This window comes from Homalodisca vitripennis, chromosome 6 (assembly GCF_021130785.1).
Source record: "Homalodisca vitripennis isolate AUS2020 chromosome 6, UT_GWSS_2.1, whole genome shotgun sequence".
NCBI lineage: Eukaryota > Metazoa > Arthropoda > Insecta > Hemiptera > Cicadellidae > Homalodisca > Homalodisca vitripennis.
The window spans coordinates 125960004-125983308 of NC_060212.1; the positions used below are offsets into that span (position 1 = coordinate 125960004).

Here is a 23305-nt window from a genome sequence, read left to right on the forward strand (position 1 = left end):
GAACCTGACAGGGCCTTGGGTTCATTAGCGTACTTTGTAATCTCTGAAAGATCAATGTTTAAAAGTCATGGAGATCGAGAGAGCATTTTGGGCTATGATTTTAAAGTTGGTTTGTGTAAAGAGCAATGTCTTTAAATTTTCTGAAGTACAAGAATCAAGAAGTTTTTTCGGATCAAGAAGTTTTTTGAATCAAGAAGATTTTACCCTGTGCTACAGTTTTTAGGTGATATTCAGATTTTTAAAGGATCGTAATTCGCTTCTAGATGAAAGTTCATATGCTACATTTTGCTGTTACTCAAGAATTCATGATCAGTTATCTGCTGTAATCCGAAAGGAAAACACTGCATTTATTTAATAATTACGCTTCCCAAGGGACTGCATCAGCAGCAGAGCGAATTATTTGCAAACCAATTAAAATTCGGTTTTTCCATAACTTGCAAAGCTATAGTTTTTTTCTTGATAATTTTCAGATAGACTATGAGTATAATGGTGTTACCTCTTTAGTTTTGGTAATTTTATGATAGGCTATGGATATAATGGGGTACACATGAAAGTAAACATACGATTTGTACCCCATACACATATTTTAATTATAAAAAAACAGATACTAGCCACTAATCTGACTTTTAGTTCTGAAAATGATAGACTTACAATCAACAGCAAATTTAAGTCACATTTTTGTCTGTAATTAGTACTTTATGTCATTAATCCTGTTCTCTCGATATTGATTTTTGTAGTTTAGCATATTATATTTTGTAATCTTAGTATCATAACTTAAATTACATTTTCACATCAGGAGAGAGAAAATAATTTGGGAAAGGAGCTTTGCTAGACAGCTGCAATATAACTTTTAAGAGTTACAGTATTTAAACTAATTAAAACTGCATTTGTTCATTTCAAAGTGACTACAGTATTTAAAATTTTAAAGAGCTACAGCAGTTTAACTCTATAAAGGAGATACAGTATTTGAACTCTTTATATAAATCAAACTGAAAAGTAATGCACTTAAGTTTACTGTTGCAGCTATGCATAGTGATTTTTGAGTAGATATATTATTGAATAATGGTTTGCTTCTTTCAGTTTTGATATGGTAATTCTGATGACAAAATGTTTTTGGAACTACTATCACTGACGGAAAAAACAGCTGAGGGTGGTGTAAAGTTACAGTCCACCTTGTTTGAAAGAGTAATCGTGTTTGTGACAAATTAGCTGAAAATCAAGTATGAGTAATGTGATAGCAGACATGTACGAATTGTAGCATTGCATAGTGCCTTGTGTAAACGACCTTGTACAGTACGACTGTATGTTATCTCAGTTTTCCATGTATGACTAGTATTTATCTGTGACTGTTAAGCACCTCGTCTGTGTTGACTACATCTGTCGACAACAGCTGTTGAATGACGCAACCCATAACAATACGCTTCTATTACTATCATAATATCACCAGCTTTCCATCTCTCACCCTCAAGTTGTTACCTTAACCTTAACACTGACATGAACTTTTTCATTAATTACCTGAGAGGATTTTTTTAATACTTGAAAACATTATGTTACATTTCCTTTAAAAATATGTTGCAAAAATATGTTTTTTAGCGTACTTCTATTATATTAACATTTAATGAGAAAGAGATTTTCTCTTGGAAGTGATTAATATTTCACCCTTTGTCTATCCTTAAACATCTAACAATATTTAAAAAAACATTCTACATAGTTTTTATGTTTATCGGAAACATATTTTGTATTTAGCAATATAATAAAGTTTCAATCCAAAACCACATTGACTAAATATTCAGTTTTATAAGGATCTGTTCTGGATTCTTTTTAGAACTTTTACAACCTGAAAAGATTGCTGTACTGTTTTTTTTTTAATTTATGCATGAAAAACCATTTTTGTTATGTACGCACATTATATTTTATGGTGTATAGTGAAACAATTAAAACTTGCCAACCTCCCATATAGTAATTTACAATTCAAATGATCAGTTCTTCAAATTAAACTTATTACGTTATAAAATTTCTGAGCAATTTTAAAAACTAATAGAATTTTACTTATCCCTTTATTCTTTGTTTAAGGTTTATTTTTGACGATGGAAGAATTGTGAAGGAAACAGGATTTTTCCGGACATTTGCCATTGTTCAGTGAAACAAAAAATCAGTAACACTACGTTTCGAGATCTGCAATCTGATCTCTTCTTCAGGCAAATAACTAACCTAACACATAATTACAAAATAGGTTAAAATAAACAAATCATACCAGAGGTTGTGACACGCCTAAGTCACAAATCACAACCACCATGTTGTGTGTCAACTTCACTAACTCTAAAAACATGCACTTAATAAAAAAAACTAAACACAACAATAATTATTAAAACAGAACAACAGAATACAGGTTACAATACGTCTGCATTCGTTGACCAACCACCTACGACTGACCAGAGGCCAATAACCGCTCACAGGAAAATAAAAAAATGCACACCATTGTTGGTCCAAAGACTATCATATGAATTGTGATGAAGCCAACATAATACATCGGGAGCCACATTTCTTTAGAAGGAAATTAATAGAGGCAATGTACATTAAATTGGCAGACCAACCATCTGTCGAGATTAGGCCACTTTGGTTGCCAACTCTACAAAATGAACTGAAAAGAAAACTAAAATTATCAAACAGATTAGTTATTTGTAATAAACCAATGCGGAGTCGCATTATGGTTCTAAGAAGTTCATCTAGCATGAACCAATAATAAAAAAGGACCCATTCCTTTCCCCCCTTCCTCAAAAATTCTAAAATTGTGTAAAAATGAAGTAGCGGTACCGCTCTTTCATATCACACAACTATCTCCTCTGCATGGTACTTTCCCCTCAAGCATGAAAATTTCCAAAGTTATCCCTCTTCACAAAAAAATCCAGTGAACACCACATCGAAAATGTTAGGCCAATATCTTTGATTCCAACTGAATCCAAAATTATTGAGAAAATTGTACTCTCTAAACTTTTTAAGCATCTTCAACTAAACAACCTTTTGACAGAGAAACAGCATGGTTTTATTAGGGGACGATCCACCATGACTGCAATAGTAGATCTGTTTGAGCACATTGTTGACAATATTGAGGCTGGAAATAATATAGTGGGAGTGCAACTTGACTTGAGTAAGGCATTTGATTGTCTAAGACATGACTTGATTATAAGAAAACTTTTTCATCTAGGAATCCAAGGAACAGCACTTTCATGGTTCTCAGCATTTCTTGAAGGAAGACACCAGGTTGTAGAAGTGACTCAGACCATAAAAAGAGTTACTACAATTTCAAGATCTGTGATCCTGTCAATGGACCGTGGTGTACCGCAAGGATCTGTGTTGGGGCCTGTACTTTTTATATTATTTACTAATGATTTTCCTAAGGTTTTACATTCATACAGTAATATTTAGTCATGTAGTATGCTGACGATTCTATGCTATTAACTGCCAATAGCTCAGTGGAAAATCTAGAAATAAACTCATAGATTGCTGTTAACATTGCTATGGACTACTGTAGAAACAATGACCTGGTTTTCAATTAATCAAAGACGTAACAAATTTCATTTGGGAACAAGAAGGATGACATTTCAGATCTACCAAATCTTCAATCTGTCAGCTCAACTAATTATCTTGGAATCATTGTTAATGACAAACTCTCTTGGCTAAATCATATTGATAACTTATGCCTTAAGCTTAGCTCAGCAATTTATGCCATAAAAAGGACGAAAGCTATAAGCACGACAAAAGCCACAATAACAGCCTATCATGCTCTGTTTAAAAGCCATATGAGATATGGCTTAGCAGTTTGGAGTGGTTCAACTGAAAGAAATCTCCAACGAATTCTCATTCTTCAAAAAAAGGCTCTAAGAATCATGGCCGGCTTGGGATTTCGAGAGAGCTGTAGAAGGGTATTCAAAGAATGGAGGTTATCAACAGTAGTCAGCCTTTATATTGTAGAGTGTATTGTGATAGCTACAACTCATAATGTCCAACAGCACCAAGACATTCACTCTTACAATACTAGGCATGCCAATAACTTTACTTTGCCGATCCACAAGTTAACTCTCTCTGAAACAAAACCAACCTATGCCAGCAAAATTCTTCAATAATCTCCCTGATGAGCTGAAGAAAATGGAAGGAAGGAAGTTGAAGAAAAGCCTGCACTCCTGGTTACAAGAAAGACCCTTTTACTCAGTAAAAGAATTCTTGAATTGGAGAGCCGACTCGCAGAGAATGTGAAGACCTAGGCAGCTAATGACAACAAACTTGAGACAAATTTTAAGATGATATGTATTTGACGCCATTTCCTTCTTGATGAATGTGAAAATAAAGAATTGTCTTCTTGTCGTGTCTATTAACCATGGAATATCCAAAGCTACTAAATGGATTTAAATAAAATTTATTTAAAAGTTTTCATACTTTCTACATGCCTTCTAATAAATAAACAATACATTTTAAACGGAACAATGGAAATTCTTGTTATAACCATATAAATGTTTGTTTAATCCATAGATTGAATGTTAATTAAAGACACACTATACCAATTAAGGACATAGGATACAGGTACTTATTATTTAGACATTTTACATTGTGTGAATATGGTGTTATTTTACAGTGGCTGTTCAGCAGACAGAGTCGTGATGGACCACACGGGTTTTGTGGTGACGCTCTCTGTCTAATCCTGCTCACTCCCATTTGCCTAACCTCCGTGTACCTATGTGGCATGGGCTCCCTGGCTTACTTGCAGCGAGGGGCATGGGAAGGTGTTGGTCTTGCATTCCTCAGCCTAATAGTGCTCTTCACCTTCTTCCTCTGGGGTTTTACTACCGTCAGGTACGTTTGTAGTGCAGTAGTTGTAATATACAATACCATTTAACAATACCAAACAATTTAAAATAAAACTCCAAAATTGGCTAATAAGTAATCCTTTTTATCATGTAAAAGAATTTCTTGACTTTCCTGCTGCTGAAATCTGTAAGTAATTAACCTAAGGTTTTCACTTCTCTCACTGCCTGTACATTGTTATTTAGTTCTAATTTACCAAATAATTAAGGTTGTTTTCGTAAATTTCAACCACAAAACTTTCATATTTTGTGTACTTTTAATCTCAATTTTATAGTTCCTTTGACAATTGTGAACAACATGCTTTCTGTTTTTTTGACTATACCTCATGCATGTAAATCTGTGCCTTATGGGTAATAAAGACTGATTCTTGATTCTTGATTCATATGTTCCAATGATTGGAGGAATACAAAACTAATAAATCTTTAACTTTTAGAAAACAATTGTATCGAAGCAACATTGAAAATGCTTGAGATTGATACATGTTTTAACCACTGAACTGTCATTTCTGGATATGAATGGGTTTGTGAATGACTGGGGCACATGTTTCCAAAACTGTGTGATTACGTTACGCCTGTCAGCATTAAAATAGTGAACTGAAGACTCTAGCAATATTTACCTGAACTAAAAGAAGTGGACTGTTGTAATTTAGTGCCAGTGTACCATAAAATAACAAAGGAGAAATCACTGCCAACTTCTTCTCCCTCGGTTTATTGTAGAAATTCATACAGGACATTGTTTTTAGGCCTCAATATAAGTGTGTGCTATTGGCAGTATACAGAAATAAAATAAAAAACAATAGTGAAAACTGTTTATGTGATATTTTAAAATTAGAATTATTAAATTTGATCTTAAAATGTATTTGTCCACCAAACAGATATAAGTTGAAATTTTATGCTTATTCCACTAGTTGTATTAACATAAATAAGTTCCACTAGTTGCTTAATAATGTAGGTTACTATGATAACAGATATGTGATAATACTCAAGGATGTAATTTGGTTGATATGCACCCATCATATAACAATAATTATGAAGTTAGGCACAAGTATTCACCAAACCAATTATCGTAATGTCTTAGGCATTTAGCTAGGGAAATTTCAACAAGCCAAACAATCTATAAGGTAGGTCCAGGAAAGTAAGTTCCGTTTGGGAATAAAATTAAAGCCTGTAGAGATACAAAAAATTATTTATTGCACAAATTTCTACAACTCTTCAACAATTGTTCCACATAACCGCTGAAATTTTGCAGGTATTTGTTATAGCGCAGCACGAGTTTTTGTATACCTGCTTCATAGAAGTTTGCCGCCTGTGTCTTCAACCAGTTGGAAACATTTTCTGTCAGCTCTTCGTCATTGTTGAAGTGTTGACCACCAAGGAATTGACTTGAGATGTAAGAACAGATGAAAGTCGCTAGGAGCGAGGTCAGGGCTGTACGGAGGATAGTCAAACACGTACCAGCCAAATCCTTGTTGGAGGTGTTTCGTCACATTTGCGGTGTGTGGTCGTGCGTTGTCGTGAAGAAAAAAAAACACCTTTGGACAGCAATCAGCGCTTATTTTGTATTGAATTTCAGTTTTTCGGTAACAATTTCATAAATTAGTGATTTATTACAATTTTTTAATTTTCTTGATCGGGAAACAAGGTAAAATCAACCATGGGATAAAAAGTTACCAAGACCGGAGTAAATTAAAATGACCATAAATATAAAGTTATGGGCATATTTTCTTGATAGTGGCAACAAGGTAAACTCAACATTGACGTCGGAGTTATAATTCACTTGAACTAGAAGTGCTGATCTACAAAACTTAGTAAATTGCATGGGAAGCCACGGGCAACTGCTAGTTAGTCTAGTTAGTTATTTTTGGAAATTTCTTAAAAGCTTCTCAAGTGCTAATAACAGCACAACTATTTTTACTTCTAGCATGACTCCAGATATATGGTTAATAACACAGTTATATTTATGTTAAAATCTTAATTTGAAACAGGATTTTTCCGGACATTTGCATTCGTTCAGTGATACAATAAATCAATAACACTACGTGTCGAGATCTGCAATCTTACCTCTTCTTCAAACAAATAACTATAACCTAACACATAATTACAAACTAGGTTGTTGCAGGCAGACTAAAGTCCCGACTGCTGAAGACAGTTGGCATTCCTCCTGGCCAAAGCGTGAATGGCAGTATCCAAGGGGGCAAGGTTGAGGTAATAGTCAAGGCAATCCTTTGGATGCCAGCCAAACCAGCTACAGCCATCTTGGCCTCCATTTTTGGCCACCAGACAACAGCTCCAAACATTAGTGCAGGTTTGACCACGTTGTCATAAAGCCATTACAAAAGCCTCGGCCTGAGTTCCCATAACTGACCTATCACATGTCTGCATTGCATTAAAGACCAATTCCCTCTGGCAATAATCCTTTCCAGATGGAGTCCCAAGTTTAGGACCCTATCAAAGATCAGGCTCAGGTACTTAACCTCGAACTTTAACTCAATGGAAGGGCCTCTCAGTAAGAATGGACCAATACCCTCCAACTAACGCCTCCTAGTAAATGCAAACAAAGAAGCCTCAATGGGGTTGACACTAAGGCCCATCCAATCACACCAGTTCTCCACCATTTTCAAAGCAGCATTGGTCAGTTCCGTGACTTGTGACTCACAAAAATCACAATGTCATCTGCGTACTCCTGTGCAAAGACACGAGTAGGTCATTCTCAGCTAGGTTTCACAGGAGAGGAGAAAGGACGCCACCCTAGGGACAGCCCCTCATAGTCCTTGTACTGACGCTTACTCCCATACAAGTGGTAGTAACCACCCTGTCTGTGATTAAAGCTTATCCAGTTATTTGACCATCAATACCAGGTTCCGAGACCACAATGACAATCGCCTGAATGCCTATATCGTCTAAAGCTCCTTCGATGTTCAGAAAGACACCTATGGCTACTTCTTTTGCTGTCAGCATCTTCTCATTCTTGCATACTAGTTGATGGAGTGCTGAGTCGCATGATCTTCCTGGAGTTTAGGCATGCTGATTTGAATGAAGAGGTGGCTCCAAGAGAGATCCCTCCCAAACAACTTAGCAACCATCTTCTCTATGGTTTTGAGAAGAAAGGAGGACAGACATGTTGGCCTAAAGGACTTAGGTCGATCCAGTCTATTCCTCCCCTGCTTCAGTATAAATACTACTCTGGATACCCTCCAGTAGAGTAGAATGAACCTGAGGGCCACAGAGGTCCTGAACAATCTGCACAGCTGAGGAAGGAGAATATCCAACCCCCGCTGCAAGCCAACCGGTCTCACTATGTCTCCCCCAGGAGCTTTATATGGACTAAAAGGGTTAATTCCCCACTCCTTCCTTCTGAAGGTTATCACACGACACGCCAAACTCCATTGTGAGTGAGTGGCAAGCCTTGTAAGTCTTTCTACAGCTGAGTGATTGATCGTTGTCATACGAGGGCTGTTTTTTTTTCAAGTTCCGATAGGCCATAAATAATAAACACATTGAGATAAAAAGATGATTTTATTACCAAAAGATTCGTAATTTCTTACTTATTTTTCTACGTAGTCACCAAAAATGTTGAGGCACTTGTCGTAGCGAGAGACAAGCTTTCCTATACCCTCCTCGAAGAAGTCTGCCGCCAGTGAGCTCAGGTAGACCCTTACAGTTGCTTGAAGCTCTTCGTTGTCAGCGAAGCGTCGTCCACCTAACCACGCCTTCATTTCTCGAAAGAGGTGATAGTCACTGGGCGCCAAGTCAGGACTATACGGCGGATGGTCGAAAACTTCCCATTTGAACTTTTGCAGAAGTTGTTTTGTGACATTGGCACTATGCGGTCGTGCATTATCGTGGATCAGGACCACGCCGGATGACAGCATTCCTCTCCGTTTGTTTTGTATTGCTCTCCGGAGGCGATGTAGAGTCTCACAGTATGATTCCTTTGTTATCGTTGTTCCCTGTTGCATGAACTCAACCAGAAGCACACCTTTTTGGTCCCAAAACACTGTAGCCATTGTTTTCCTTTTGGTCAAAGTCTGCTTGAATTTGTTGGGCTTGCTAGGGGAGTGAGTGTGCATCCATTGCTTTGATTGTTCCTTGGTTTCTGGATTTTCATACAGGACCCAAGTTTCATCCCCAGTAACAATAGACTTTAAAAAACTGTCTTTCTCGTTGTCATATCGCGTCAGAAAAGTTAGGGCTGACGCCATTCGCTTCGTTTTGTGATCCTCACTCAACATTTTGGGTACCCAACGGGCACACAATTTTCGGTACCCTAGCTCGGTGGTCACAATCTTGTACAAGGAAGACCTTGAAATGGCTGGAAATTCGGTAGAAAGTTCATCAATTGTAAACCTCCGTTTCTCCCGGATCGCTTGGTCAACTCGTTCAACCAAACTTGCAGTAGCGACCGACTTGCGTCCTTGACCGCCTTCGTCATGGACGTCTGTTCGACCTTCAGCAAATAGCCTACACCATTTTCTTATCGCGCTATCACTCATACAGTGTTCACCATACACAACACTCATTCTGCGATGGATTTCAGCAGCACTACATCCTTCAGCTTGAAGGAAACGAATCACACTTCGCAACTCACAACTGGCGGGAGAATTGATCGTAGCGGCCATCTTTACTCGCCCGTAGCTCGGCTACGACTGATGGATTGGAGCCGGCAACGGCGTTGGTTGTAGTGGGGGAGCGGCGCAATTGCACAACACGCAGCCCCGCCTCCCGCCACTACGCTGGTTATTTGGAGAAACAAACGGAACTTGAAAAAAAAAACAGCCCTCGTATATACGATACAGTCCGGAAAGTGTGTTCCCATCATAATGCTTAGAACTCCCTCCGGTTCACTAATATATATATATATATATATATATATATATATATATGTATAACAAGCCAGACTAATGAATGCAGTTTACAGGAAGGTCATAGTATTCATAGAAATATACTGTACATTTTTGTTAAAAATTGAGCTAAGGGTTATATCTCAAATTTACAAAAAATTAGTTAAATTTTATTATAAAAGATTAAGGCTTATGTAACAGAGTTTAATGATTAAAGAGGGGGTAAAGCTATGTTTTAACACGGAGTTTGACAGAAAAGAACAAAAAACAAATCTCTCTTTTAATATCTCTATATATATTTATGTTAATAGGAAGTTAAGCATTCTTCTCAACCTATCCTAAAAAAAAATCTCATGTTGATACGTGAGTTTTACAAGTTAAAAAAATTGTTACTTTTATAAAATAAATATTTGTAAATCTTAAGATATGTGATATTTATATAATAAACATACCATTGCTTTGTTTTTTTTTTTTTTTTAAATTAGTAACATTATAGTATATGACTTTTAATACATACAAAGGTATGCAAAAAACAAATAACTCACCAGCTCAAGTTAAACTAAAGTTAAACATCACTGTTGTTTTCACAGAATGATAAGAAGATAACAATATACAACCAGGTCACACTTGGAATAAATATGGCATTCATTGCCATTGCACTATGTGTATGTTATTTGAAATCAATGCAATATTTTGAAACCAGCTTTTGCTTCTATGTTTCCTCTCTGGAGTATTTGCTCTAATTGAAATTGCTGATACCACTTGATTAAATCCTAATATAAATTTTAGGTGGGAACATATATTATTTTATAATAGGTCATATGTACTTTAGCATATAACTAATCAATACAAAATGCAATTTGACAAAATTATTCCTTTCGACAGCAGATTGTGGCATGTTGCTTGCCTGGGTTATAAGATGAGCCACAATCATGATTTATAAATTCAATAATTACTGAGAAGATTTCGAAGAAAACTATTTTTCTAAATAGTGGTTATGAGGAATGATTTTTAACTGGTATTGCACACACATAAACCTGTTTATGGAAAATAGGGTTAATTCTGGAAAATTGAAGACTTTGTATATGCTGTTCTAAAAGTACTCAAACAATAACTTAAATTTTTACAAAACAAAGGAAATTATATGTGGCCTACTTAGGTCTTTTTCATCTTTAGACAAGTATGCCCTCTGGTTGTAATGTCTGTTTAAGTTACTGATATATTATGCAATAGAACGATCAAAAAGAGGAGGGACATTGGCTCATTAATGGGCATTCAGAGAAGTTGATAAAAATTTACTATGATTGTCTGACACATATTAACTTCCAAAACAAATATATTGTTTATACAGTGTGTGGATCAACCTTTCAAAATATTTTGGCTATCATTTAGTGCTGGCCTATTCGCCAATCCAGTTTTTCTATTATTGATCCTTATAAAGGCTATTCGCAATAGTCAATATAGTTTACATAATTGGGACCACTCAGAATATTGGCCTACTCATTATAATGAACTGTTCAATTAAAACCAAAGACTGTTACCGAATACGAAAAAGATCACACTTGAAACATGTTGACTCATTGCAGATTGAATTATTTGATTGCATGCACTCTAAGGTATAAATTATTTATGTCTCAGCAAGGTTAAATAGACTAACTGGAGGACATACAGATATTCCCTTGCAGAAAAGTCATTAGTGATTGATCCCTATCAAAAAATTCCAATGAAACTGGAAAAGTTAGCTCAAATGGTAGAAAATTTAATAAAGACTAGTAGACCCGTGTTGCTCCGCAGCGTTACTCAATATTGTAATTAGTGGGGTATGGGGGGGGCACTATCGTAATTGTTAAAGGAGAAAATAGTATATAAGGGATAACATACTTAGTCAAGAAATCCGTTCTCATATTTTTAATGCCGCATGAAAAATCATATATCTACAACATTTTAATTAGTTTGACATGTACTTCCAACCTTCGTTAACAAAACAGATTATCTAGTTTCACAATACTTCTTTCCAAACGACATTGGATGTGAGCCGACCTTGAGGTTTAATTTCTACCTTAACGTTTTTGATCGATTTCTCATGCGATAGAGTCACATACAACTGACCATGACTGAACATTGGTTCAGTTAAGTAAACTACGACTTGGTCAATTGTTTGTCCGTATAATAAGTATTTACAATTATGTAAGTTCTGGAATGAACCTGGAAGGAGGTCTGAAACCCGTTTATTGATCTCATTGCAGTGCTCATTCTTAGGTGCCAGAATTGCATTGCTTGAAATGTAGGAAGCATCAAGAGAGAATGATGAATTTTGACCATATATGTCACTGACAATCTCTGAGTCTGAAATCAAGGACAAAGGCAACCCCACTAAACCGTCATCATTGGAAGGATATTGACCATTACTGATTTTGAGCAGGAAATTAGCAAATTCACATTCATCGGCGTTAACCCTCATATTTTTGGTAAGTTTAAGAACTTTGAAAAGAGACCATAGAGTTTTAAAATTTAATTGAGTTTTTTCTGTATAGTAGCAACTCTAAATGCTTGAGGTACAACTGGCAATACTTGCCGGAAATCTCCTCCTAAGATGATGATTTTCCCACAAAATGGTACATCATTATCCATTATATCTTTCAATAGTCGATTAATACACATTAAAGAATGTTTGCGGGCATTTTGTGCCACATCCCAGATGATTCAACTTTGCAGAACGAATTAAAGGGTGGCTTCTTTACTATTCACTTTTAAACTGGATACAGAATGTTCATCTAAATTTAGTGGTAATTTGAATTGGCTTGTGAACTTTTTTTAAATCTTTCATACAATTCCCTTCTTGTATGCAAAACACGGGAAGGATTGAGATGACCACAGTGTCCATGTACTATATGAGCTTTTACTAATTCATAGAGTTGTTTATTTTGAAGGGTTGGGAATTTCAGCAAATACAACTTTGTCAATGTCTTCTAAACTTAAAATTATCTTCCAATGTTAAAAGCAGGTGAATGTGGAGCAGTCCACATTTTGAAATTCCGCAGTGTACAAAAACACTTTTAATTTTCCAAAGATTTCTACTTTACAAATTAGTTGTATCAATTCTTCCTCACATATTTAGCATGAAAAATTCATACCACAATGTCTGGCCTATTATTTGGTGTCTCCCAAGAATGAATACTATCAGTTATTTCAGACCATTTAAGATTTCAAGTAAATGTTTATGAAGATGTGTGGCTTTCCAAACTTTCTCACTAATGCCATAGCAATCTTGGTAATTCTGCATCATATTTCTTGGACTCACAATAAAAAGATGAAGGCAGAACTACAATCCTACCTACTCTCAATTTTTCATGCTCAGTCCTCACATGTAAAGCATCCGTTAAGCCTATACGCAATGTGTGTTTCTATACGCAATTTAGTTTGTTCCCTGTACTTCAGTCTACCTCCTTCAGTAGGGCAGTAATAGTCCACAAAAAGTTGCCGAGTAAGTTTTCCAGCATTTATTTCTGGACTGCAGAAAAAGTCACCTGCAGGACTATTTTCTCGGACTGCAATTCAATAGAAAACATATTCTCACATAGTAAAAGTCTTTCATATTTTAGTTTGACACACCTTGAATTCCCATATCTATGTGCCAAACCATTTTCACCACATGGCCAAATAATAGCGTATCACGAAGGATCATAATGCTTACTCTTACTAAATAATCTATCTTTTATAAAACACCTGCTCTTTCATAAACAGTTATATGTCTATGAGAAGGAGGTGCTCCATCAGCTGTTTCAACATTTTAGCAATCCAGAAGTAGTAGGTTCATTATAACGCCACTGATCTGCAGGAGAATAAATCAATCTTTAACTGCTTTTTTCACCTTATCATAAGTGTTGAAGCACTTACCGCTTTAGAAGGAAAACTTTTTTAGGTAATGAAACAAGTGAAAGTCACTTACACCATGTTCGGGCTGTACAGGGGGAAGGAGAAGGGGTCTATCTGTTCACAACCAATCGATCTGATGAGATTTTGGGTTTAGATAGTAGAGTGGTGTCTTGCATTGCTATGAAACTAGAGGGACTCTAGATGTCAATAGGACACATCGTTTATTCTGTATTGCACGTCAAATAATAGCAGAGTATCGCAATAAGTGGTTGCATTTATTGTTCTTGATGTAGGACCAAAATCTCAAGAGAAACAATCCATTCTTCTCATTTTCTGTTTCTTAGTAAGTAGCCAAAGTGAGCACAATCTGCGAAGTTTCAAAATTTTCAGAGATAATTCAGTGCAATGTTGTTTTACTTATGGTCGGAAATTCCAATGATAATCTTTAAATGATAAATCTCTGATCTTCACAAATCTTTTCATCAATGATACATAACAAAATCTTCCATGATCACTGATTGCCGGCATGATTGTGGTCCATCATGGATATTTTCCTGTCCATCCTTGAAAGCTCACACCCATTTCCGCACTTTGCTGTTATTCACATAATATTAGGGGTATACACTTAACTTACCTTCAATGAATATCAGTGGCTGGAACAATCCTTGCGGTAAAAAACCGGATAAACTAATCGTATTTCGCAGTTGGCAGGTTGATCAATTGTTTTCAAAACATTAAATTCGCACAGAAAACAGCACTCTACATTGATTTCACTGCAAATGGCATAATTTCGTATCGAAGCATGCTAGGAGTTAGCTCATTGCGATGTTCGCCCATCGCTGGAATAGTTACCATGAATGAACCTTACTTTCCAGTTGAGCTTGAAAGCAACTGGTGTCATTGTGAGAGTCTGTGAATTAACCCATCTAACATTAAGTATATAACAAATCTTCACCAGAAAAAGGAATTTCAGTTACCTCAACCTTTTTTTTATTTTGAAGGAGAAGCCGATTTCCTTTTAAGCCTTACTCTGTCCGTCCTCATGGGCCACTAGCCTATGGGCGATGACCAAAGAGAATAAGGGGGAGAGTTGATACAGTACAAGGTCAATGTACTGATAAAAAGTGCAACGGTCACAGACAGGATTCGAACCTACGCTATCTCTAACTCAGACTCAAAGTCCAACGACTCAGACCGCTCGGCCATCGGCACTCCCAAGCACCTGTTCTGTAAGTCCTAGAATAATATATTCCAACGTGGCTAAGAATCTAGGACTTATTATATTCAATAAGCTAACATGGAATCCACACATGGAAAATATTATATCCAAAGCAACAATAGCTCTTGGTGGTTGTAAAAAACTCTTTGGATATAAATTGGGACTAAATTCGAAAATGATATTTTGGATCTGGAAGCTATAACAAAACAAATGGTTACATATAAAGGTTTTGTGTGGTGGAAAATAGAAAAAAGCACATCAGCGAAGAGGCTACAGTGTCCTCAGAAGCTAGCAAGTGTTAGTATTACTGGATCAATGAGCTGCTGTCCAACTGTGGCACTTGAACCATTACTAGGATACACTCTATTGGGACAGGAGATTATAGAGGCAGTCACATTAAGTGCAATGAAGATTTGTACCAAAGGTGTTCTGTAGTTTTGTAGTAATGGTTTATTCCTGGACTCAGGGGCAGAGTTTGATGTATACGGGCCAGATGCCAGATTGGCAGTGGCCTTAGGAAAATGTGCCATTGTGCTCCAAGCAGAAGTCTTGGCAATTGAAGCAATAACAAAGAAGGCTCACACAGGGTAAACCTAAAGGTGCAGATTATTTTAATACTATATCAGACAGTCATGAAACTCTAATAGTGCTTTACTTCTCTGCTTTTTGACTCAGAGGTGCTATGGGAGTGCAAGAATGTTCTGATGGAACTAGCAAAGAGGAATAAAGTTGTCCTGGGTTGGGTGCCGGGTTATCAAAGCATTTTAGGGAATGAAACAGGAGACACTCTGGGCAAGATCGGCTCTGAAAGCCTTTTGGTAGGGCCCAAACCAGGCTGTGGATTAGCCATCTTCTACAGTAAGGCTCTTTTAAATGCCTGAGAAAAGAGGATCTGATTTGAGACATAGAGAAGGTCTCAGTACTCAGAACATCAGAAATGTTTATCTCTTCATATGCTTACGGTTGGACTACTCTCTTAGATCTGAGCAAGTACTCTAATAGGTCATAGCTCTCTTCGGAAATATCTAATGAATTATTGCTTAACCCAAACTGATGAATGCAGATTTTGTTGAGACATACGAAATGAAATGAAATATTTCTTTATTTGAGGCAAAATTAGGGCCTCATGGCCCCATTTAACCTCATATACAAACTAGAACAAAATATTTTTATTTTTAAATAATAATAAAACTAAATATTGTATTGTAAACATTTTCAATATGAACAAAAAGTACAACTTTATTTAAGAATATAAAATAAAAAATGTATAACGATAAAAAGGTATATAAACATATTTATAATCACATACTCACACGCAAAATAATAACATGTACTTGTATATAATGAATATAAGAAACAACTCACACTCTCTACTCATGCCAGTGCAACCACAGCGAAGAGACCTATGCCGACCCCGCCCCAACCATCCGCCCCAGATAGTGCTCTCTCAGCGACGCCACGAACCGAGGACAACTCTCCAAGGATGTTATAGTACGAGGAAGGGAATTCCACAGACGACATGCCGTTACTACAAAAGACTTGTCATATACAGTAGTTCTGTGCAACGGCATGCGGAGCACAGACGAACCAGAGCAAGTTCTATCCACACCACTTTGAGAGACAAATTGGAAATCGTTTAAGAAATAATTTGGAAAGCCAGAATTTAAAATTGAATGGACCAATGTTAAGATTTTTATTGATCTGAGGTCATTCAACTTCAAAATCTTTGAATTAATATAATAGGGTGTTATATGCTCATCTCTCCTGAGATCAAATGCATATCTCATACAATAATTTTGGGTTCTCTGGAGTTTTTCACCCGAAGCCACAGTCATGTCGTTCATCACACTGTTACAGTAAGATAAATGAGGCATTATGAGTACTTTAACCAACAACAGTTTTATGTGAAGAGGCAAAAACCTCTGCAGTTTTTTCAGTGAATGCATTGATGCAAAAACTTTCTTACAGGTCTCTGTCACTGCATCAGTCCAGCTAAGAGTACAGTTTATTGTCAGCCCTAAGTTCCTAACTTTATCGTAATAAGGTAGTACAGTTCCATTCACTGTAACGTTACGTATAGATGTAAAATCGATCAAAGATCGAGAGCGGTAATAAGATATCACAATTGGTTTAGTTTTGTCATGGTTTAGTTTAAGTCCGTGTTTACTAGTCCAGTCCAGTACATTTTTTATGTCAGAGTTGATCGTGGTAATGCCATCATCGATTTGGTGTATGTTAACATGGAGATATATCTGGACTCAACACTCAGCCAGTCGGATGTTATGTCACCTACTTGTACACACTGCCTTCTGCCAGACAGACAAGACCTCAGCCATTGCAGGACATTTTCTGAAAAACCAATTATTCTCAATTTAGCCAATAGTAGTCTGTAGTTTACACAATCAAAAGCCTTTGAGAAAAACTTTGAAGAGTGTCAGTATTGTGCTTAGTTTTTGGTCCATTGCGAATCGTATATCGTCAGTGACTTTCAGTAAAGCAGTTTCAGTACTATGTCTTGTTCGAAATCCGGATTGTAAATGATTTAAAATGTTATTTCGTGTTAAATAATCAGTAATCTGGCAGTGCACAATTTTTTCAAGGCCTTTGGATAGAGCAGGCAGAATACTAATTGGTCTGAAGTGTTGGCAAAATGTTGGAACTGAGGTCTTGTTCAATGGGCGGACAATAGCAGACTTCTAAAGAGAAGGGAAAATACCCTGTCTCAGTGACATGTTGAAAATGTATGTGATTATTGGGAGGGTTGCAAAAAGAATGTTTTTTATTAATTGAATTTTTATGCCGTCAGACCCTTCAGCATTACTGCCAATACGGCGAATGGCTTTCAAAACGTCTGATTGTATTACAGGTTTGTAAGTAAATTTTTCATATTCGTGCCGATTGATAAGCATATTTAGAAGTTCTTTAGCATAATCCGTAACTTGGTTTGTATTGACAGTCTGACAACATGAAACAAAATAGTCATTAAGATCATTTAAGGGTAATTGGATCGGAGGAGAAGCGCGGTCTTTGCCCAAACCAAGTTTCCTAACATTGCGCCACAAATCGCTAGATGACTGTTTCTTTTCAAACAGTTTACGCGTGTATCTCAACCTGGAATTTCGTAGAAGTTGTTTAACTCTATTTCTAATTTGTCGATATTGAACTATTAAAACGGGGTCACTAGCTCGACGAGCTCTCCTATACAGGGAATCACGTTGAGCCATCAAGCTAAGAATTTCACACGTGATCCAAGGCACTGGGCGCCGCTTTGTTATGCGTTTGGTAACAACTGGTGCATGTTTATCGTATAGCCCCAGAATGGTGGTGTTAAAAGCTTCAACCATGTCATCGACAGATTGTAATGTCTGTAGATTCTGCCATGGGGTCGAATAAACATCATACATAAAAGAGGTTTCGTCCATATTTTTAAAATCTCTGTATTTAATAAATTTTACTTTTGGCTTTGGAACTTTGACCTTGATAACACAGTACACCAGATCGTGACGTGAAACTGCTGGAATTGGAAGCTGCCCTAGATGCGTCACGTCAGAGGGGTCAGTAACAACTAGAAGGTCCAGAAGGGTGGCTGACTCGGCAGTGTGATGTGTTGGGCCTAGTGGCAGTATAGTCATGTTAGTAGAGTCGAACATTGTTATCAGTTGCCTTACTAGGCTTTTATAATCTGTCTTTTTTAGTAAGTTTGTGTTAAAGTCGCCCATGATCAAGACTCGACTGTAGCCAGGCAAGTGGTGTAAGAGAGCATTTTCAAAGTCTATCAGATGACCTATTCTGGGAGGCCGATAGCACACACCGATCAATAGGACATGCGACACAGATAAACCAATTTCAATAAACATGAACTCAGGCCTGGCCGAGTATTCAGAGGGAGATGCGGACAAAAGCCTACACCTCAGACCCTCTCTGACATAAACCGCAACACCGCCACCAATCTTTAGAATTCTGTCATTTCTTAGCAGCACATAGCCAGAGAGGGCCACCTCACCTGACAAAACACTCGGCTTAAGCCATGATTCTGATACGCCAATAATGTCAAATGTTTGAGGCCGAAAAATTTATATTATTATATTATTATTTATATTAATACGAATCAGTGGATTACTTATGGCTGTACTATCCTACTATTTGCAAAACCAGGGACAATTCCTAGGGGTTTATCTCTTAAGCCAAAAGGATATTAAAAAAGAGAAGAACACAAAAATCTAATTGGGTTTTGCAGAAGCCTCCGATTTTAGAGTTAAATATAAGGGAAGCGCAAAGGTCCTTTTTGGGACTGATTGAAGGGTCCTAGACTGTTCCCTTATCAAAAAATGACCAAACTGTAATGGGTTGTGGTACCACATCACTCACACAGTCACTCAAACCTTTTAAATTGAAGTAAATTTGCATTTCAAATATATTACTTCACAGTTTTACTCTAAAACGATGTAATATTTTATCAGCTCAACTAAGATCTGTTGAACTTCAATGCACTAGTGTGGTCTGTTGAATAATTTAGACCTTATAACTTTGATTTGCACCATTAATATATCTGCTACCTGGCAATATAATTACTTTCAGTATTGCACTAACTTTCACCTTACTCATAGATTCCAGTGGCAGAGCATGAACCGGTGGCGCATGAGCAACCAGACGGTACACCTGGTGGACCATGCTAAGGCGCGGCGGCGGCGTCAGCTCGGCACAACACAATGTAATGCCCATCGTACCCCTGCTCTGCCTTCCCACATATAGCCTCAGTCTCTAAGGAACAATGCTCAATCTACCATGGTGCATGGCAGTGTCTTGTAGTACCCTCTATAGACAAACCAGTCATTCGGTTGTAAAAATGTATAAGATATTTGTTGATCTGTCAGGAGTTATAGTTATAGATATCTGTGTCCCAGAACCATAGTATCATCTAACTGTATTTTTGTGCTCTTATTAAAATAACTTAATTATCTCTGTAGGTTTTCATGTAATTTCAGTTAGATAGTGGTGAATAAGTTTTTAGCTTTCATTTCTTGACTGATAAAAGCTAAAAGCATAACAGCTCTTGTTTATAACAGTAAAATGTTTTATAATTATGAGATTTTAAGTGTTTAACTTTCTTTAAGATTGTTCCAGATTGAGCCATTTTATAGTTGATGTCTAAACTGCCATAGCTTGTTTTGTACACTAAAATATACAAGCTAGGAGAGATTTCGGAAAAAGTTTGATATTTTTATTCATTATGAGTTGTGTTTTACAATTTTATCCTTGTGTTTTCTCTCTGTGATTTAAAATCGCTTGCTCAAGGTTTCCGGTTTGTTGTAAATATGATCTTTTATTATTTATTATACTTAAAACTAAGCATTATGTGTATCTATAGAAATTTATGAATTACATAAAATATTATCTCTGTGCATTCTTTTAAATTATGTTGTTTAAATAAGCATTTCAATTAAGTTTGCTTTATTTTGCGCCATACATTTTAGTTTGTTAATTATTTCAACATATAAGCAAGTTGAGAGTATCAGGCTGTGTTAGTGCTATATAAGCTCTGTGTAAAGTTGTTCAACAACTAAAAACATATTTTTAGACTAAACATAGAAAATTTGATGTGAAGTGGAATTAATTTAATAAATATATTTTATGAGTGAAAATACCTTTCCATGAACTATCCAGATTTGAAACTTAATCTCAATATTGTAACAACTTCTTTAGTTAACTTTTAAACATGTTCAAATAGTCCAGTTCAAAATACGAAAAAGTTACCCTTTTGAAACTTATTGTTGTTTAAACTTGGTGAATTGTTTTAACAGTTTTAAATTCACACACAGTGGCTTTTATTTAATTGTATAACCAAACAGAAATGTATTCATAATTTAAAATAATTGCAATATATAATCCAACATTGGACTGATTTTTATTTACTAAAGGATTACTAAAATGTTTTTATAAGAAGTTCAAACAATTAAATAAATCAATTTTTAAATAAATAAAGAAATATAATTCTAGCTATTCCTAGATTAACTGTAAATTCATAAATATTAACTATAAATCACAAACACCATTGTCTTCCTATTAAAGAATATACAACAAAATGGTCTGCTTTCAATAAAGTAGTACAGAATGATACATTGCACTTGAGAATTTATTGTATAGTTCCTTTAGTAAATCTTTCATAAAAAAAATAACATTATATATTGATTTTTAGGAATTACTTTAAAAAATATGTTTCTATTTGAAAACAAACATGTATTTTATTATTTAGTAAGCTTAATAAACATTTAATAGGTTGTCTGTGAGTTGTCAAGTATAATCAAGCTGTAGTACATGGCTGAATAATGTATAATATTCATATTGTAACCTATGTTTTTGGGTGTCCTAATGTAGTTTGTATGTTTATATTGTTCCCACAGTGCCTTTATACATGGACAATCAATATGTCTTTGTGAAGTAAGTAACTGCATACACTTCTTACCAGATTAAACAATGATTTTAAAATCTTAAAACTTTGTTATTATGGGAGAACGGATCATTCTTGCCATGGATTTAACAAAGTAAAGTTAAGAAGCATTCTGGTCATGTAGTAATGCTTTTTGTCAGACATACATTTAATTATTGTGTTGTGGTAAATAGGATTTTACGGAATAATCCGTGAATTAAACCATTTTCATTGTTGTTAACGCTAATGGCTCTATAGCTAACATAAGTAATATAATGTTTCAATAAAATTAGAAACTTTGTCTTTCTGGATTAGACTGGTTATTGCTAGAACATATGGTTAACGAAGAATGATTCAGTGTTTTGTGTGCAAGAGTGTTTGTTAATTTTTAATACAACATTATCGAATTGGCATATTTTTGTGATATTTGTAACGTAGGTTAAATCAGTAAAAGCTAATTGCTATTATACTAGAGCAGCCTACACGAAAATAGTCCGATGAAGACTGATGTGTATTAATCCCCCCTCTAAAGCCTGCACCCAACACTGTTGCTGGTTTTAATGTATAGAAAATTATTAATCCTTCTAAACATCTGTTTCAATAAACAAACATCAATAGCTGTACCATAATCAAATATACGTACATAACCATTTGTTTTCATTTATCTGTTTTGCAGACATCATGTAAATCAAGTAAGCGGTATATGAACGTTGCCACGTCATATTGGTAACAAGTGGTAGTCGTCAGCGATATGACAACTCCGTCTTAAATGTCATCAGACTATTTTTGTGGAGGTTTCAAAAAGTCATAGAACTACAGTATTTTTTTAGAGCTTTTGAGCTCTAATGTATGTTTAATTATTGATTTTCTGTGTCTAATTTAGCTATATAGGCGGGCAACGTTAATTCAAATATTCGTTTGCTCGATACATTCGGATTATTAAAATATTCCGAGGAAACATTTAATAAATTATCACAATCACACTGACATTAAATTTACTTTGCCCAGTGACAAATGCAGGCTTTTATTTCGTGTGTTAATTTGAAATCTTTAGCAGCTTGTGTCAGTGAACACGGAAAATTTGAAATTTTCTTATGGTCTCTTTACAATCTTTACTATGGTTAATGTTAAAAGAAGATGGTTCATTCAAACTTTAAACTGGGAAATATAATATGTTTATGTTTATCGTTTACAATTTGGAATCGTTGAGCTATAATTCTTAAAAGCAAACTAAGCAAAATTATAATGGAATGTTATAATAGAATGCCTGTTAATGTAGTTAACCGAATATTGTATTTACAGCTTCACAGGCCATTGCTATACTGACTGAGTAAGTCACATGATTTTATAGGAGTCTCCCCCCATCATACTATTGCAGTGCCTATTTGATTTCCACGAATTTAGCAATGCGTGCCTTGTCTTTTATCTCTCAGAATCAGTATGCCATCATCTACCCTCCAACGCATAACTTTTCCTCCACCTCGCTACAATTTTTTTGAGTTATTCTATATACTATACTATAAAGGTTGTCTGAAAGTATCTGATATTCGACGATTGCTCTTTATCTAAGGCAGCTACTGTTATCAGATTCAGCATGCTCTATCTTTGTTCTGTTGTTTGCGTGGAGGATAGCTTAAAAATGACAAAACGTGAAGATCAGTGAATTTACATCAAGTTTTGTTTCATACTAGGGAAAACTTGTGTAAAGACAACTCAAAGTAATTCAGCAAACTGTTCAGGGAAAAGCTGTGTCCCTATTTCCATTTTTTAAATGGCCGTGATTCTGTTGAAAGTGATCCACGTTCTAATCATCCTTCATGTATTGAAACTCTAACAAACATTGAATGTGTACAGTACTGATCAAAGCGGATAATTGCTTAACAGTGCATTAGTTGTAGATTTAAACATACCAAAAATCATTGTTGTGGAAATTCTGAGAATTTAGGTTTGAAACAATAGGTTGTTAAATTTGTTCCAATTTAGCTCAATGAAAATCAAAGGAAACATTAGCTTGAGTGACGTAAGATTTGTACGGAATTATGACCACTGAACGCGATCTCTGTCTGTTCCCGAAATCAAAATC

General features: G+C 35.8%; 1 protein-coding gene across 1 annotated transcript in view; it reads left to right on the plus strand.

Annotated features, from left to right (window-relative positions):
• Positions 1 to 20437, plus strand: part of LOC124364914 (E3 ubiquitin-protein ligase MARCHF2-like) — a 54211-nt gene extending 33774 nt beyond the window's left edge. Inside the window, exons 4-5 of the mRNA XM_046820721.1 lie at positions 4631 to 4848; positions 19403 to 20437. Of these exons, the coding sequence (XP_046676677.1) occupies positions 4631 to 4848; positions 19403 to 19547 (363 nt within the window). The 3' untranslated portion in view covers positions 19548 to 20437. The remainder of the gene's footprint in view (positions 1 to 4630; positions 4849 to 19402) is intronic.
• Positions 20438 to 23305: the final 2868 nt, after the last annotated feature.